Here is a 17,628-nt window from a genome sequence, read left to right as displayed (position 1 = left end):
GTTCAGACAGCTAGTGGCTTTTCCTCTCCCTCTTTAATGCTCTTGCTCAGCTATCCCAAAATGAAAGTAAGATTTATCAAAAGATCCCCACTTGCTGTTAGGCAGCTCTAGCTTTGACTAGTAAAAACAACTGATCTAATTCTGTTTCTAGTCTGGACCCAAAGACCTTGACATCTTAGGGTAACCATTGTGTCACTTACTGTGCTTGTCAGAAATGTGAGGCTATAAAGGCATCTTTGAAACTGCATGTAACGATGCTGCTTATCTTTCTTATCCTTTCCTTAAGGTAATGTGACATGAAATCAGAGGTGGCCTAATCTTTCTCCCCAGGGGAGACTGGGGAGGAAAATAAAAAAAAAGAAATGGGGAAGAAGAAATGTATCCCAGAACTGGTTGTGGACACAAAAATGAGCAAGTTATTTGGCGAGAGTAAATCCAGTGCAACTGAGATCTGTGGAAATCGAGGCTGAATCCTGTGATGCCACCTGCTGCAGTGCCAGGGAAGTACTCCTGTTGATACAATGAAGTGATGCTTCTCTGAACAGATATGCTTGGATGGCGAATGGCACTGCCTCAACAATAAAACATATATGGAAATTCAAGTGTAAACTAGTCTTATATTGGTCTCTTGTGTGCCACTTTGGCCACATGAACTGATTTTCAAAACCTTTCAACCTGGCTGACATGTAACTCTACCCTATGAGAGAACAAAAGCACCTGCTGTATTTTGGAGACATTTAAAAAGCCTTGAGCTGGTATAAGTTACCCTAATTTAAGGTCTTCCTTCTAATAATCCATACTAGATGCTAAATGAAAATGCTTTGAGAAGGCTGTTAACCATTACTAGCAAATTTTTGTTCTTGGATACAGCTTCCTTTTACTCTAAAATAGATCAAGATCTCTTGGGTACTGGCTCAGAGTTCAGAGGGAACAGACAGTGGTGGATGTAATATTCCTATTGCAACGACTGAAGCCTTTTTAACTTTGAAAAGCAACTTACAAGGTTAAATGTTTACTTCCCAGTCAGTATACACTCCCATGCCTATGGACTAAGTTCTTCTAGGTCTAAGAACAATTGAACCCACAAGTGAATATGAATGTATCATTTATTTGAGGTGGACAATTCACATAATTAAAAGTCACCGGTAACAAATTTTATCTGGAATTTGAATCAGGTGTTTATTTTCAGGGGCAGCTTCAGAGAAATACAAAAGATAAGCAGCACGCATAGCAATCAGATGCGGCTGAGGAATAAACAGAAAAAACCAATTCTGACTTATGATGAAAAAGATGCATCTTGAAGGCAATCCATTGAATGGCTTCTTCAATTATTTATTGTTTAAAAAGTATGCAAACCATGGCACAGGCATATACAACCCTTTCAGCAGTGAGGAAAAGAAAACCTCATCCTAACATATTCATTGCATAAGTCTAAAGTAATATACAGAAAATTTCAAGTAAAGGATTGTGGTCTGAAGTAAAAATTCCATTTCATATTTAAAAAAATTAGAAGGCTATTTGCTTTTCTTCTCTCCATCCACTGGTTGATCCGTTTCAGAGTCATACTGGTACTTTTCCACACAATTCCTAGGGAACCAGCCTCGTTCTCTTATTCCACCTTAAGACACGAAAAGTTGCATTAACTTAGAACAAAACATGGCCCACAACTGAGGAAAAACACAGGACTGGAAGAGACATCAAGCACTTACCCAAGTTATTTTCTTCTACAAGACAGAACACCTAAGTCATTTCTAACATCATTGCCTGGAGATGCACGGATTTTCTCCAACTACCTAAAATGTTTTCAGACATCTCCAAAGTTTTGCAGTGCTCTACCTTCCTTGAGAAAATTCATCTTCATACCCTAACTAAATCTTTCTGTCTATAAATCAGGTTTACAGCTCCTTTTTCTACACAGCAAGGGCACAGGAAGCAGAAAACAAACTCCTCTACCACAGACTTTCACACAGCTGATGACTATGTGTTCATACCCAGGCTGCCTCCCATTTCCTACTCCTCTCCAGGTAAACTATCCCAATTCTTCTGGCTTTTCTTTGTAAGTCACATTTTCTATTATCCTAATAATTCTCATTTTTCTCTGTTTTCCTCTCAGCCCTTTACAGTTGATCTTCCTCTTTCTTGAGATGCTTTTATTTGTAGGAGTATTTCAGCAGAGGCTCTGCCAACACTCAGGAGGATGGAAGGTTTACTTCAGCATCTGGGAAGCTGTATGCCTTTTCTTTTCTGAAAGTCTTGACTCATCTTAAGATTATCATTCTGTCTTTTTTCCACAGAAGAACTGCTACTTAATCTTTCATTTGCCATCTTGCTGTAGTGCAACTTTTTATTCCTGCTTATTTACAGTATTTTGCTATACATTCCTAACAAAACTCATCCTGTTTTTGAAGCCTAGTCTGATCGAGCCTCTCAGGGTTCATCAAGTTCTCCATTCATAACAGGTTTTAGCTGATTTAAAAAACCCAGCATTCAACAGAGGAGATATGTCCTACTAATCTTCACAATAAGCAATGTAATACAAACTATTGCCGTGTTCATTTGTATCTGATGTTTGAAGGAGTTTATTGGAGTGAGCTGCCAGGGCACTTCCAGCCCATGAAGGTTTCAGACCTCCCATGAAAAGCACAGATTCTTTCAGTGTAGTGACTGCTGGCAGCCTCACTTGTGCGGATATGAAATGCAGGTGCAATGAATTAACAATTGTTTGGAAGAAACAACAGACTCCAACACACCCTCTGGCAGGTAAAATTTTAGTTCAGTCCAAAGCAAGAGGTCTGAAGTGAAAAATGTAAAAACTTCAGCGCAGGTGGTTGTGATGCTGACCCTCTGCAGATCAGCAGGAGTCTTTAATATCTTCAACACTCCCAGTTAGTTTTATAAATGCATATTAAAGTCTCTAGAAATTATTCCAAAGACATGTCTCCTAGTTTTTAAGACTCACAAAGATTAAATCTCTATACTTACATAGAGTGTGTAGGTAGGAAGCCTGGATGTGTTTAAGACAGACCACCATTTAAATATCAAAAAATGAATAATCCTTCAACCTCTTTATGGTCTAAAAGTCTAACTTTTCCATAGGATATGAAGTGTCCCCCTTACCACTCAACTTTCAATAAACTACTATATCAGTGTCAGTCTGACAGAGTGAATTAACGTTTATCAAAACTGGGAAGTCTTTGGAGAGTAGAGAGAAGCTAGTGCCAGTAATGTTATCATTCTACATTTTGAGAAGTGAACATATAATATTGGCCACATTTCTAGATAGCAATAAAATTGATTTGCAATTTTCAACAGAAAAAGTGAAATTAACTGCTCCATACCATCAGCAGCTGAGATGAGAATCTTCTCACCATACATCCAGTGTCTGGGGAAGGAAGCATAATAGGTAATTAATTAGATGCCAGAACTCAACTCAATACTTCTTTTAACAAAATATAAAGTTGTAGAGTCACTAACTTTAAGCCTCTGGTGGCTAAAATCAGATCTCCTTTACTCAGTGCAATTCTAGGTTCTTCAGTGCAGGGTGTTGTGAAGAATGTTTTAACACCTTTAGTCACAGGGCAGCAGACACCGCTGTAATCTTCTATGGCTCGATACCGCACCTACAGATTGGAACAGAACACAGCAATTTGCATTTTGAAGGAGTTCTGGCCTTACTGGTAAGTTTCACACTAAAAAAATCAATTCAAGCATACCACAGATTTAAATATAATGACAGTGGCTGTCAAAGGGACTCTAAACTCTAAATTACTACTTAACAATGAAGCACAGTCCTCTTTATTATCACGTTTCTTACCATCTGGAAACTAAGAAGCAAATGCAAAGGCTAAGTGCCAAGATTAACTAAGCAGATTGCTATACATTGTTTGTGTCACTTAAATACATTTATTTATACCACTGTTTCTATTATTTCAAAATAATTTTAGACTAAACTTCAACAAATACTTACACTTCTTACTCTCTTGTCTGCTTTCTGTTTCAATTGCTCTATCTATAAATGATTAAAAATAGAAATTTAGGCAGAATTCAACACAAAATGAAGCCAGGTATTGAAATCATTCAACAAACACAGGAAGTAACATTGGCAGTTTGAAACACTCACAAAAGCGTAACTTTTTAGTGCATCAACAATGGGAGAACATTTAACAGAACTCCTGTACCTGTATTTCAAGCCTATTTTAGTTATTAAAAAAGGTGGTCTATTATTGCAAAGGAAAACAGACAATAGTGGGGAGAATCAGCTTGAGACACCACTGAAGAGCAGTTACCGTCAAACTGTATTGGTGACATCCATCTCTAACTGGCCAGTCCAGGCCATCTCCCTCAGGAATCCCAGACCATGTAAACACTTGCCTGAAGTTCTTCCATTTACTTCCCATATCATAGGGGAAGATAAAGGTCTCACCCGTCTGGTAGTACTGGATTCTGTCTTTGGCCTGGAAAATAATTAAGAAATGCAGTACATAAAAACACCTTACACACTGCAGTCAAGCAGCAAGGGTCATAAGCCCTGTATGGGTCCATGGGACCTAGAGGCAAATATTTTCAGGCAAGAGCAGTGAACTCCTGCTGTATCAACCCAGGCTTTAAAAACTCCTTAAATTCAGAAGAATGTCTGGTTTGGGTGCCCCCATCCCTGTCAACCCCCATTTACTCTTTAACAAACAGTCCACTGACAACATTGATAATTCCCTCCATGCTCTGATCTTACTTTACTGATTTTTAGGGACCAATGCCTGACTACTTCTCAGCTATATACAAAAGCTTCTACAGCTCAGAATTCTTTGGCTAATGATCACAAACATGACTCAACACTGGTAGTGCCAACTCCTCCTCTAAGAATGCACACACAGGCATGATCTGAATTGCCCACATTCTGTAGTCACGAGCTTTACGTTCCCACAGTTCTGATGACATCTAGTGGAGCAGCCACAGAACTGTGTTCTCTTTGTTGCAATAATGCCATTTCATTAAATATTTGTGTATTAGAGTCTGTGCTCAGCTTTCAAAAGGGACATATTAGCAGCCAGTAAAAATTTTAACACATTATTCCAAATTCTACAATATAGTGATAACAGGGATTTCTTTCACTTATGTTCCATTATCCCATTATTCCAGGACTTGGATCCAGCCATACAAAGAGTTGACATTACAATACTTTAAGTACTTATACACAGTCAAGATTCTCATGCTAACTTGCCACACAAAATAAAAGAAAGACAACAAGACATTAAAGAAATGTTTGTGGACTTACACAAAAAATAACCAGGTAGAACCAAACTAATTTCTAAATACTGAGTCATTTTTGCTTCCTCTAAACTTAGCTTCTGTTGCTTGACTGTATTTCTCCTGAAAAGTCTTGTGAAAACCTTTATAGAGATAAGGAAATCCAAGAGAAATTTAAAGCACTGAAGACTAGGTATTTTCTAGTACTTCTTTAAAATCAAGGAAAATCCTCCCTTACAATCCAAAGTAAGAAATGGGTAAAACCATGAGTCAAAAGATGCCACTTTGAATGGGTCAGTGAGGTGGACAATCTACATCTACAGGCAGATGTAATGACTAAGACAGCTCAAGTTTCAGATGAAAACACCCACAAGTAGATAAATCTTTTCAAAGCAAATATTATTCTGTGTTCAACAAGCTCCTCCAAAACAAAAGAAAAATCTATTCATTTACATGATTTCTCATTTCTTTCAGTGAATTTCAGAGATGGTAAAGGAAAAGCTTGTTGTGGGTATTAGGTCAGTGGTGAATTGAAATAACATCTTTGGTTTTAACCCAGAGATGAAACAAAAAAAATTACAAATATGGAAAATAGACTTTGTAACAGTACAAGAATATTATAATAAAAACATACCTTTTCTTCAATCCATGATTCGATTGAAGTTTTATTTGTCAAAATTACTTTCATCTGAAATAAAAGTGTTAGGTGAAATTAGGATTTATTTTCTGCAGAAATATATCAGCTATACAAAGAAAGCTTCATTTAACAAACTAAACTAGTTTTAAAGAACAAAACAATTTTTATAGACTTAAGTGAAACATTTGTTAGAAGCTAACCCTCAGCAGAGATACATGATCTAGAACTATACACTTAAGACAGTATCACACAGTATTGCACTTCATGCTTAAAATGTGTCTTTTTGTTTCCTTCCAAAGATCTCCAACATTTTAAGAAATATATCAGGCATATCTACACCTATTTGCAGGGACAGGGCAAGTATTTTGCCTTTTTCAGAGTTTATAAAATCCATCTCATATTTTCCTAATTACTTAGATTTTCACATCCAAGAAAAATATTTTAAAAATTAAAAATAATTTTAGAAAATCAAAAAGAATCAAAAAATAATTTAAAAATATGAAAAATAATTTTAGAAAACCAAAACTGTGGTAGCAGAAAAACTGGGACAAAGCTACACAAATCTCTGAAAAAGTTATACAACAACATAAGCTCTGGACAACTGTTCTTATCTCAATCCTGAATTCTGTTTCTGCTCCACAAGCACACAGAACTTACAGCTTTTACCTTCTTTGTAACAGAGCCATAGACTCACCTGGATAATAAACAGCATCCCAACAGCAATAGTTGTTCCTAATGCCAGTCCTAAGGCAAATAAAGATGCAGCAAATGCAGACAGTCCAAAGGGAATAATGGGACGAGGGTCTCTTTTGGCTGCACTCATGTCAATCTTCACAGAACTCCACCCAAAAGATATCTGCAAAGAGGAAAATTCCATTCAACTCTAGAACTTTCCAACTGCTGAAAAAAAGCAAGTTTTCCCTAAGAAATCTGCCTCTGAAAGTAAGTGTCCAACATCTGACAGAGATCAAGCAGAGTAACAAAAAAAAAGTACTCAAAAGACTTTTAACTTCAGAAGTTTGCTCCTAGATGGAAAATGAAACCACAATCACCATCTTGCAAGCTCCATAGGCCCAAAAATCAGCAAAAAAATCTGGACTCTGGTATGTTCAAAAACCCACATTCACCAGTGTCAGATGGACAATGTTTGCACAGAACAGTCCCTGTTTTCTGTGGAAAGCCTGCATGCTTCCTCTGAAAGCTTTGCAGACAGCAATTCTCAACATTATCCCTCTGCAAACACAACTCAGCTGCTATAAATACAACTTCATCTGTTACATTCAGGTGATGTTATCAAACTCTTCACTCAACCACAAAGGCTGAAATCGAAGCTTATAATCTTAACCATGGATCTGGGGTAAGGGGTGTATTCCAGAATAAGCTTTACTCACTGTTGAAGTTTTCCAGTTAAAAAAAACAACAGCTAACATATTTATCTTTAGTCCCAAAAATTATGTACTTTTTCTTGAAAAAATAGACACAATTCAAAAAAAGTGGCCAGTAAAAGAATATAAAAAGGATCTAACTTGTGTGTTGGAAATAAATAGCAGCCGTTTTCTGTGCCAGCCAAAACACAGCCTGTCTCTCTCTCTACATAAAGTGCTACTCAGAAACTGTCTTCAGTCAATGTAGAGCAATAGGAAACTCCCTGTGATTATGAGAAGCCACAAGGAAAAAAAGAAAAAAAAAAAGAATGAAAATAGAAACAACTTTTTCTGAATCCTCCTCCATTCCCATACATCTTACAGGTACATAGCAGAACTAGGAGTGCATGTGGAAGAAGAACAAGGAATTCCACATGCTTCTTCTCAGAAAACCAAATTCTCTCCTACTTCCAGAGATAAATTATGCACCTGACTTAAATAATATTTTAAGCATTTAGGTATGTTTTCTTACTCTGTTGTAAAGCTGAGTGTACATTGTCATAATAAATATGAAAGAAGCATGAATGCATCCCAGTGGAGCTAAGAGGAGAAACAGAGTGAAAGATGCATGATTCTGGTATCCACAACAGTTGTTGATCCAAGGACAGTGGTGATCCATCTTCATCACACATCTGTGAATAATAAATATTGATTAATATAAAGGACATGTATGATATTTCTCAAAAAACTCAAAGGATGGCTGATTTTCTACTTCTCAACCTCCATTCTTTTATTTGAACCCACCAATTTCTGACAGATCAACACAGTAATTTCTTTTCAGTTGCTATTCAGAATTATATTTCCATTTTGTAGAATTTAAAAAAGCAAATAAAAAGTGCTTCCAGGTCCTACCCTCCCCAGTTTTCTGTCCTCTTCTTTACTCAAACTAACTAGTTTCTAATAAACACCATAGAACAGAGCCTGGAGACAGAGCCATAGAATGGGACTTGTAAGAACTATGATCACAATAATTAAGCACTACTCTTAATGCCAGTTTTTAAAAATCAGAACACCAGGACAATAAAGGAAATATCAAATTCCCTTGTAAAAATTGCAGAGTATTTAAAGAAAGATGTACAGACAGAAGTGTGACAGTGACTCTTTCTTTCAGTGGTAAACCCTCTGAAAGCTTTCTCAGTTGCTATGTATCGGCCTCACACCATTGAAAATCAAATCAAAATACATTTAACATGTATAAACACCCTAGAGACCCTCTTGTATTCAATATAAAGCCAGTTGTTTTGGTGTAGCTCACAGATGCAAAAAACCCCCAAGTGAATAAAGATTTGTTCACATTCCAAATTACCTTGACAGGTGTGAAAGTCTACGTGACCACCTAAGTGATCAATCCTCAGTGTAAAGATTGTCACTCAAGGAAAAGAGTGGTTAGTTTTAAATCTGGGGATGATGTAGCCAAATTACAGCACTGCTCTGGAGTTTCAGTTTCTGTTTCCTAAAAAAGCACCGACTGCACATCTTGGGTTTATAGAAATAACAAATGAACACATATGTTGCAATATCCTTTCATGACACTCCCTTAGAAGTCCTTCAGAGGACAACCTGCCTGGACTGCAGACAGCTGAAGTGCCTTGATTTTTTTCAAGATGCACTAAATTCTAGTGACAGGTATTTATAATAAAGTATCATTTGTATCAGGACCATTGTGTTGGAAGACAACAAGGTGCAAACTTCTTAAGTTGACCCAAAAGGTTTTATTACTTCCCCTCAAAAACCTGCTTTGGTGAAGAGTGGAAAAAAAAGCAGTCCAAAATTTCCAGTCAAATCAACATTTAATTCCCATCTGGAAAAATGACAGAATAGGTATTTCTACTCTTTAAGCAGGTCAATGTTTGGACTCAGAATTTTAAAAGAATTTCAGATGATTTTTAGGTATTTACACAGACTCACACCCCTGAAGTAGGACTGCATTGTTTTGTTAGTACCATCAAGAAGCTCTTAAGAGAAACTGATTTCAAACTATAAAGAAAACGTTAAAGACAGTCATTTTTCTAAACTAAAACACAGCAAAACTGCATAGATATACAACTAGAAAGTGGAAACACTTGAAAGGGCTATAGTGCTCATATGGAAGCTTTTTAAAAAACTACAATGCAAGTGCTGGAAGCACAAATTATGGTAACAGCCCATCATTAGGTTTGAAGCTGCTCTAAAATGGGCTTTCAACAGCTGTGAAGAGGAACAGTACCTGTTACACTTCCGACAGTGGTGTGAACGAGGTGCCTTGTAAGACTGACACACTTTACAGTATTGGAGATACATGCAATCCTGAGATTTTTCCTTTAAACAGAAGAATAGGAGTGTTAGATGTATACACAACTCTGCTGGCAATGTTTATCTTGGCATTTGCCTAACTTTTGATTTCTTCTGACAGGGTGTGTTTCACAGCCCAACCCTACTTAATGGTAGGCATCAAGGAGAGGAAAAAACAAAATTAGATGATCTCCCAGCTAATCTCTTGGCTATCAACACAGCCATCTTCCACTGTTGAAACTGCTGGCTGCTAAAAGAAATAAACAGTTCTTCCGTCAGGAAGAGCAACTGTACAAGCAGGATTTCACAGTGAAGTTCTGAGAGTAAAGTCAGCACGTTATTGTTCTAATAAAAAAAAAATCCTGAGCACATTTTCTCTCCATTTTACACAATAAACCACTCTAAGCTTACTACTAAGATACAGCACTGGTAAACACTAATGTTCAACTCACTATCTCTTTTACACACACCTCAACCACAGCAAGATGAGAGACAGAGACACTTGCAGGCAGCAAGTAGTGGTCAAAATCTTGCACCCATTTGTCCTGCTAAGATGATTATCAGGATCCTCTTCTGCCCAGACTCTGTCCTGAGTAATATTCCACAATTAGAAAGGTGACCAGCACTAAACTCTGCATCACCCCACTGGAACACAAACTCTGGGCAGCTGCCTTGAGATACTGAACCTGTGTCATTCTTGGCTACAACTCTTCCAAGAGATTACTGAAGCACAGGAAATGCAAATTTCTATCTTGCACTGTGTTAAGCAGATGGTAACCATATAATTTTCTGTCTTGCATAAAATAAAAAAGAAATTTTCTAAATTAATTACTTCTAACTGTAACTGCTAGCAGCAAAATCTCCAAACCAGGTGTCTGCAGGAGCATGCAGATAACCTTGAGGTTCTCATTCCCAGCTTTCTGTGCTTGTTTCCTGCTGCTTTGCTTTGAGAAGCCCCTAATATAATAAAGCACAGCAACTGCTGCCAGCCAAGCAGCATTAGCAGAGCCGTGACAGCACAGGGAGGGGATGGAGAAGGGCAGCAGAACAGAAGGGAGCCCCGGAGAAGCAGATAAAGGACGTAACTCAGGCAAGCAGGAAGCCCGCTCAGCTCTGCAAGGCTGACAAAGCAGCAGGCACGGAAATCAACAGTGCTGTGCTTACTGGAGCTGGGGTCAAGGAACGGCCACCAAATATTACAACACTGGCCACGGAAGACCACCAAAACAGACCCCAAAAGGCCATATAAGGCCTTCCAACAAGGAAAGAGAAGCACTACATATACGTCACATATACATTAAACAAGTGGGGGATAGCTAGTGAATGTGTTATCAGTGTGGCTGATAAAAACTCTGTTTACCCAACGCTCGGCACACTCCATTAGAGGAAGGATATTTGAAGGGTCCAGCGTGCTGCTTTCTAATAGCAAAACTGTGTTAGAAAGTTTCTTTCTCTCCGATTTCAGTATCAGGAGTAAACTCGGTTGTACTGGAAACTCTGGAAGCGGCAAGAGCAAACCGGGGAGAGGCAAAGGAAAGATTTCGGAACAAGATAAGGAGGAAGGAGTGGCCTGAGAGCGAGCAGCGTTCTTGGGGAGACAGAGGAGAAGCAGAGGCATCGAAGGACACGCGATTTGTACTGTCCTGACCGCGGGGCGGCCGGCCCGGCCCCAGGGCAGCCCGCCGGACCCCGCCAGGCCCCGGGCCGAGGCGGTCGCAAGGCAGCGCTTACCGGCGTCCACCCCAGCGGGACGTACCCGGGGCCCACGAACATGGCGCTGAAGTAGTTGTAGAGGATCATGACGGTCCAGTTGAGCAGCATCACGAAGTTGACGCTTCCCCCGGCCGTGTCCAGGGGCCAGTACCAGAGCGCGGCGTCGGCCATGGCGGTGGCGGAGCACACGGCCACCACGGCCAGCGCCACCGCCGGGCCCCAGTGGCACAGGCGGCGGGCCCGCTGCAGCGCGCCCGGCCCCACCATCGCCGCTACCGCCGCCCGGCCGCCGCCGCCCCGCCGCCGCCGTGCATGGCCCCCGCCGGCCGCCGAGGGAGAGGGCGGGAAGGGAAGAGGGAAGGGAGTGGGAAGGGGAGGGCAGCGAAGGGAGTGGGAAGGGAAGGGCGGGGAAGGGGCGGAGCGGGGCGGGAGCGGCGCCCGCGCTGCCGCCACCGCCCGCCCGCGGTCCGCTCGCAATAGGGCCCCTCCGGGAAACAGCGGCCCGCCGGTAGCGCCGCAACAGCGTTCCTGCCCCCTGCAGGTTACGAGGCGGGGCATGAGGGGCTGCGGGGCGGGAGTGACCCGCCGCTGCCGCCTCTCCTCGGTGCCTGCGGTGCGGCGCCATCCTGCGTGTCAAGGCCGCTCAGGGGTTGTCGGGACGGCCGAGAGGGGCTGGGTCGTGCCTGTTAAATCACCCGAGTTTTCCCGGAACGTGTGGCGAGGAGCTTGGGATCGGGGTGGGGGACGCGTTTTGGTGTGGCAGAACGCGGAAGCGGCGCGGTGCGGAGCGGCGCCCCCGGCACCGGCAGCGCCATCGCCGCGATGTCCTCCGACTTCGAGAGCTACGAGCAGGACTTCGCCGTGCTCACGGCAGAGATCACGGGCCGCATCGGGAAGGTGCCGAAGCTGGTAGGAGGTGAGCAGATGCTCTCCGCCCCCGCGGCCGTCGCTCCGCAGGCCCGTGTGCGGGAGCCGGCGGTGGGCGCGCAGGGCGGTGGCGGAGGTGCCGGCGTGGTTCAGTGAGCTCTCACCGGTGTCACTCCTCGCTCCTTACGCAGCGCTGTCACCGCCCTGCCCTGCGTCTGTCCCAGCAGCGAGATGTGTTGAGGATACTCTGACAGAATATTTGTTCGCTGGTCACCTGTAAGGATCAACCCTTCCCTTCTGCCCCGCTCTGGGGTTCCGCCAGTGCACCTGAAGGGCTGAGTAAAGCTAAAGCTGCTGGGGGATGCTCCCTGTGCCAGCATTGCTGCTGAATCCTCTTTATTGTGATCATGCCACGACATCACTAATGGAAATCAAGTGTTTTTCCCGTGGCACAGACAGATTTTGTGCATGACTTAATCTGAATCAGTATTTTTGCTGCCTGCTCCTCGTACGTTTGATTTGGATAATTGACTGTGGTGACTCACAGGCAGGAGCAGATTCAAAGAATTCCGTGTTCATTTACTTTAATGTGTTTGTCAGTTGCCTGCAGCGTTCATGGTCTATTTCATGATGTATCCCTGCAGTAGAGGCAATACTGTCTGTAAGAGTAGAAAGATGAAAATTTTAATCTCGTTAATCAGCCCAGCTGAATCTTCCTGTACACAGGAATCAGTACCCCAGTACAGGGCTCTGAGTGTGAAATGGAGGGAAGCTGATACTCGTGGTTTTCCCATCTGTTCCTCTTGTAGCTCAGCTTAATGCCTCTTCCAGCTCATTTAATACTTCTGCCACTGCTTCTTTTGCATATTACCCAAAAGTTTGGGAGCCTTAACCATGGGAGTGGATACTGTGTAAGAAGGAAGTAAACACATACTAATGGTGTACTTTTCCATATGACTAAAGGAAAAGGTATCATGCATCCAGGACCAAAGAATAACATCCTACTTTTAAAGTGGGAAATGCATCATGAAGTGATGAGTAGTGACTCTAAACAGGATTTGAGGTAGGTGGTCAACTAAAATGTATGATCTCAGGGGATTTTGAATAAAATATCTTTTTTATTTTGGAAGGTTACGTCCAATTCTAATCTTAGCAAGTTGGAAAGTCTTCTGAAAAAACAGGGTTGAGTTCCATGTTAAGCCTTGGCTTAACAAAGATGTTTTGCTCTTGATCTTAACAGCAAGGACACAGAGAGATAATTCAGTCAGAACCTGCAGCTGAGGTGAAAAAATTGGTCTGTTTTCGAATGGAAACTTACAAAATGAAGATGAAAGAGAATCAGAGTTCCTGTGATTGAATTTTAGAACTGGTGTGTAATTTAATCTCCTCAGAATTATATTTAACCTGTAAATGGCCACTCCAACCATTTACTGAGATGATGCAGGGAATCCTTCACAAAGGCTTCTTAACTTTTGAACTGTAAATTTAAGGACCTCTGATAGGAACAGGGAGACATCATAAATACACTACTGGCTCATCCTCTGAAAATCAATAGTGCCAGACCGATTTATAGGAAAAGAAAGATTTAATTCCATAATTGTAAAGAATAGAGATTTGAGTTCCTTATTGTATAGATTTTGGAAGTCATCAGAGTCTGTTCAATATTCTGCATAACAGTAGCGGATTTCCATAATCCTCTCCTTGAATCACTCTCCCTTATTCACTTAGGGAGATTTTGGAGCTTAAATAAAAGATGTTTAAAGAGTTTTGGCTTCAACAGTGACATAACCTAGAAGCAGCAGGCTTTGAAATCATCACTCTTTTATGAGACCATTAGAAGGTAACTTTTTTAATAGAATTTGCCATCCTCTTGGAGGAGACAGAATGAATGTTCCCTGCAGGACCAGAAATGTGGTACTGGGCTAAATGGAGTCAAGACAAGACAAAAGTTAATTTTTTTTCCCCCCATGTTATATTTGTGGTTGGTTATATGGGGTTTGAACTGACTTGCATTATAGCTGCTTCTTGCGCTGTACATTTATGGCTTAGCTATTGCTTCTGTTTTCAGGGCTATTCTGTCTTTCATCAAGAAAAAAAATATTTCCATGACTTCAAAACAAACTGCAGTCTTAACTAACAGAGGCATTTGACCACTTGGAAAAAGAAATCTCTGATTATGCTGAACCCTTTATCAGAAATATTTTAAATACACATTTTTCCCTTGTTTCTTAATAGGAACATTTGCAAGATCTTTGCTTCATCACCAGAAGTTCCAGTTAGTTCTTGTGGCGATGACTGGGACAGCCTCAAAGAGAGGATTGTGAGGTGGGAGGGGAGCTGAGGTGGCAGTTTGCAGCAGCAGTGATTTGAGAGATTGCTGATGGCCTTCTTCCTCCCAGCTGGAAGAAGCAGGATGAAAGGTGTAAGGACTTGTGCCACTCTGCATAATAAAGAGAGATCTCCTGAAGTCTAGTGCCTGGTTATTTCCCTCTGCTGCCCAAGATGGACCTGCTCCAATGGAGAAATGCTGCTTAATTGGTTTTGCAACATTCCTGCATTCCCTGTTGTCAGGACACGATGCTGTCCTGTGTTCTAGGAGGATGATGGCTCAGCTGACAATCCTGTTGTCACAAATGCATAAGTAGTTCAGCAAGAAATGTAACAAAGGCTCTCTGATATCACAGAAACAATAAGCAGCAGGGACAATACAACATCTTGGGAAGAAATGTCTTCTGTTGTTGAGGCAGACATCACCTGGGGGATTAAAGAAAGTTATAAATAGAGAAATGCCTTTTAAATAGATTTTCTGTGTTGCTGCTGCAGGTGTTTGAAGAATGAAGATCATTGACTGATGTGTTTTATTAATGCTCCTTGGTGTTTCAGAGAAACATCTGTGTTATGATTTGACCAAAACTTCATACAGATTTTGATTGCTTGATATGAAAGAGAGTTTTATCAGCACAAATGGTGATACTTACTCTATTCCCAGCACAGTAGCCTCTGGTTTGTGATGGCTTTGGGCTGGAGTGCTGCCATTCTTCTGATACTTGGTACCTGCATTTTCTGCTGGGCAATCAAAGTGCTGCATTTCAGTTGCTAACAGGTTTAGCTGAAGAAAGCCCCACCTTTAATTTTCTGTTGTACTCCTGCACTGAAGTTTACTGTCTCAGTTTCAGGTCTGACTCACTATGCTATGCCTCTTGAACCCAGTTTTATGACCCAAAGAGAGAAATGCATGTACTGCTCCATTTGTCTCTGCTGTTGGACAGTAACTTCTGGCAGTGGTGAACATGTAACCACCTGAGCTAGCACAGCAACATCAGCAAGTGGCCTGTGAGCTGAAGCTCTTTGTTACTCAGTCTCTTCATCAGCATGTGCTAATGAAAAGATGCAATTCCACAAGCAGTGGGACTACTCAGTCTTGATCCAGGTTTTTTAAATCTCTTTGTTGACTCTGAGATCAAACCAGTGCTGTGTTATCTTTCCAGTCTTGTAGACAGATTCCCACCTTTCTGTAGCTGCTGTATTTTGGGAGACAAAGAAAGTGTCTAATGCCAGGGCAAAGCTGAAGGAACTGGGGAAAATGTAGTGAAAGCTTGTTTCTTTTAAGAAAGTTACACAACCTTGTGTACAAACAGAGAACAGATTTCTTTGCTATCCTCCACAGAGGAAACACCTTTTTGTTTCCAGTCTTTATCCACAGTTTGTCAATTTCACCACTTAAAATGTACAAACTATGTGGAATATTTTGTTTGGGACATTCTGTCTAGTAATGTAAGGAAAAAAAATTACATTTAGATATATTTGATGGAGCATTGGTTTTTATTTTCTCTAAAGGGTATTTGAATTCTCAATCAAAACAAAAAGTTATAAAGCACTTTTTACTTAATTTCCTGTGGAAGTGTGTTAGGGAAGTGATGGAGTAGGCAGGTTGAAAACTCCTAAGTCACAGTGGATTAATACAGTTAGTAATATGAGCATCGTTAATTAGACTTTAATTAAATTGTAACTTGTTTGTCCTGATCTGCTTGATTAGTGGCAAACTTCTCTTACCCAGAGGAACTCCCTTGGGATCTCACTTTCAGTCTCGGACCAAATCATCCTATGAGTATTGTGCCCCCCTTCCTATGGGGATTCTGGCTGTGAAATAAATTGTTTCCCTTGCTTAACCACTGAAGTAAAAGTAAAACTGAAAAGAAATGCTTTGGAAACCATGGTTATATGGTATTATGTGCCCTGGAGGATCAGCAGTTGCAACAAGTTTAGCTGCTCTCCTGGAAGTCTGAAATCCTGCTCCAGAGCTGCAGTGCTGGGATGTTGCAATGTGCCTGTATATATCTGTATAAATCACATATCTGTATTTGAAGCAAAAACAAAGGCAGCATCTGGGTGATTATGTACCTGGGCCAGTATTAAAATCTGGAGTTGGATTAAAATTTAATTAACTAAACCATTGGAGATCATTTGAATACCCTCTCCTCCTAATTTTATGGGAACAGTTTTAGCTAGACCCTTTTCTGTGCTAATGAGTTTTCCCTACAAAAGGTGTGTAGCTAAATTTCTCTGTGGTCAGTAAGATTTTACTGGCCAGTGGAGTGCTGGGTAGTTCTTGTAATCACAAGTACAAGCAGAATTTGCTCAGTATAAAATACATTCCAAAAACCCCCAACTTTCTATCCTTAAATTTCAGGTTACTAAATGTCTATGAAAATTGTGATCCAGTACAACTCAGGGAAGTACCAAAAATGCTATAGTACATTTATTTTCTGCTGCTATGTTTTAAAATTTTATTTCAGCTTCAATAAAATACTGTTGTGTATTTCATACCTTCCATTGTTTTTGTTTTTGTCCATCATCATCTTGCTGACTTCCAAATGAAGGGAAGAACAGAGGTGTTTTGGGATATGAGAATAGAAATGTATTGGGGGGGCAGGGAAGAGGCAGATTTCTTTTAGTTTTTTTGTGTTAGGAAGATAAAGTGCTGAATTTTCTGGCCTGGGTGCTATCATGAGTACCTGTTGGGGAATTAAAGGAAGACATTGCCTGCAGAAAACTAAAAGTTCTACACAGAAATTTTTTCCTGCATCTTCTGCTGTGGTAGAATCCACCAGATGCGGCAGGGTGAATTCAGATTTGCAGGAAAGATGGTCCCAAGCCTGATCCTCTGTGCAGGCAGAGCTCCAGTATATGTAACTGAGGAAGGACAGATTGTGATGTTCCTGTGTCCCTGAATGACAGTGTAGAGTATTTTAGGTGAATGAGAAGATAGATGGATAGGCATTTCAGCCTGTGAGAAGCTGATTTATGTTCCTTTGTTAAAGTGGTTCTCATGAAATTCAGTGCTTTGTGGAATGCAGAAGATGGAAGGAGATCATCAGATTGTCTCTTTTGGTTTTAATGTGTCAGTTCCAGCATACAAAGAGATCATGTGGAAGAGGGGCAAGGGGATTCAGATTAAAAACAAAGCTCTGA

General features: G+C 40.9%; 2 protein-coding genes across 8 annotated transcripts in view; one reads left to right on the top strand and one right to left on the bottom strand.

Moving 5' to 3' along the window:
* Positions 1 to 1,088: 1,088 nt before the first annotated feature.
* Positions 1,089 to 11,914, bottom strand: ZDHHC6 (zDHHC palmitoyltransferase 6). 4 transcript variants are annotated; one of them, XM_077182877.1, is made up of 10 exons: positions 11,333 to 11,914; positions 9,512 to 9,603; positions 7,778 to 7,937; positions 6,576 to 6,737; positions 5,879 to 5,932; positions 4,287 to 4,454; positions 3,968 to 4,009; positions 3,475 to 3,620; positions 3,339 to 3,382; positions 1,089 to 1,618 (listed from the first exon to the last, which is right to left on the bottom strand). In XM_077182877.1, the coding sequence occupies exons 1-10, from the start codon at positions 11,912 to 11,914 to the stop codon at positions 1,515 to 1,517; spliced, it is 1,554 nt and encodes a 517-aa protein (XP_077038992.1). In that variant the 3' UTR covers positions 1,089 to 1,514. The 4 variants fall into 4 exon arrangements, with proteins under 4 accessions (XP_077038992.1, XP_054493447.2, XP_077038993.1 ...); XM_054637472.2 differs by having other exon boundaries at positions 11,308 to 11,862; XM_077182878.1 differs by lacking the exon at positions 3,968 to 4,009.
* A 143-nt stretch (positions 11,915 to 12,057) lies between these two features.
* VTI1A (vesicle transport through interaction with t-SNAREs 1A) overlaps positions 12,058 to 17,628 on the top strand; it is a 267,012-nt gene continuing 261,441 nt past the window's right edge. For all 4 annotated transcript variants that reach the window (XM_054637479.2, XM_054637482.2, XM_054637478.2 and 1 more), the window contains exon 1: positions 12,058 to 12,205. In XM_054637479.2, the coding sequence (XP_054493454.1) occupies positions 12,112 to 12,205 (94 nt within the window). In that variant the 5' untranslated portion in view covers positions 12,058 to 12,111. The remainder of the gene's footprint in view (positions 12,206 to 17,628) is intronic.

Source organism: Agelaius phoeniceus, chromosome 9 (assembly GCF_051311805.1).
Source record: "Agelaius phoeniceus isolate bAgePho1 chromosome 9, bAgePho1.hap1, whole genome shotgun sequence".
NCBI classification, from domain to species: domain Eukaryota; kingdom Metazoa; phylum Chordata; class Aves; order Passeriformes; family Icteridae; genus Agelaius; species Agelaius phoeniceus.
This window is presented reverse-complemented; position numbering and strand designations above follow the sequence as displayed.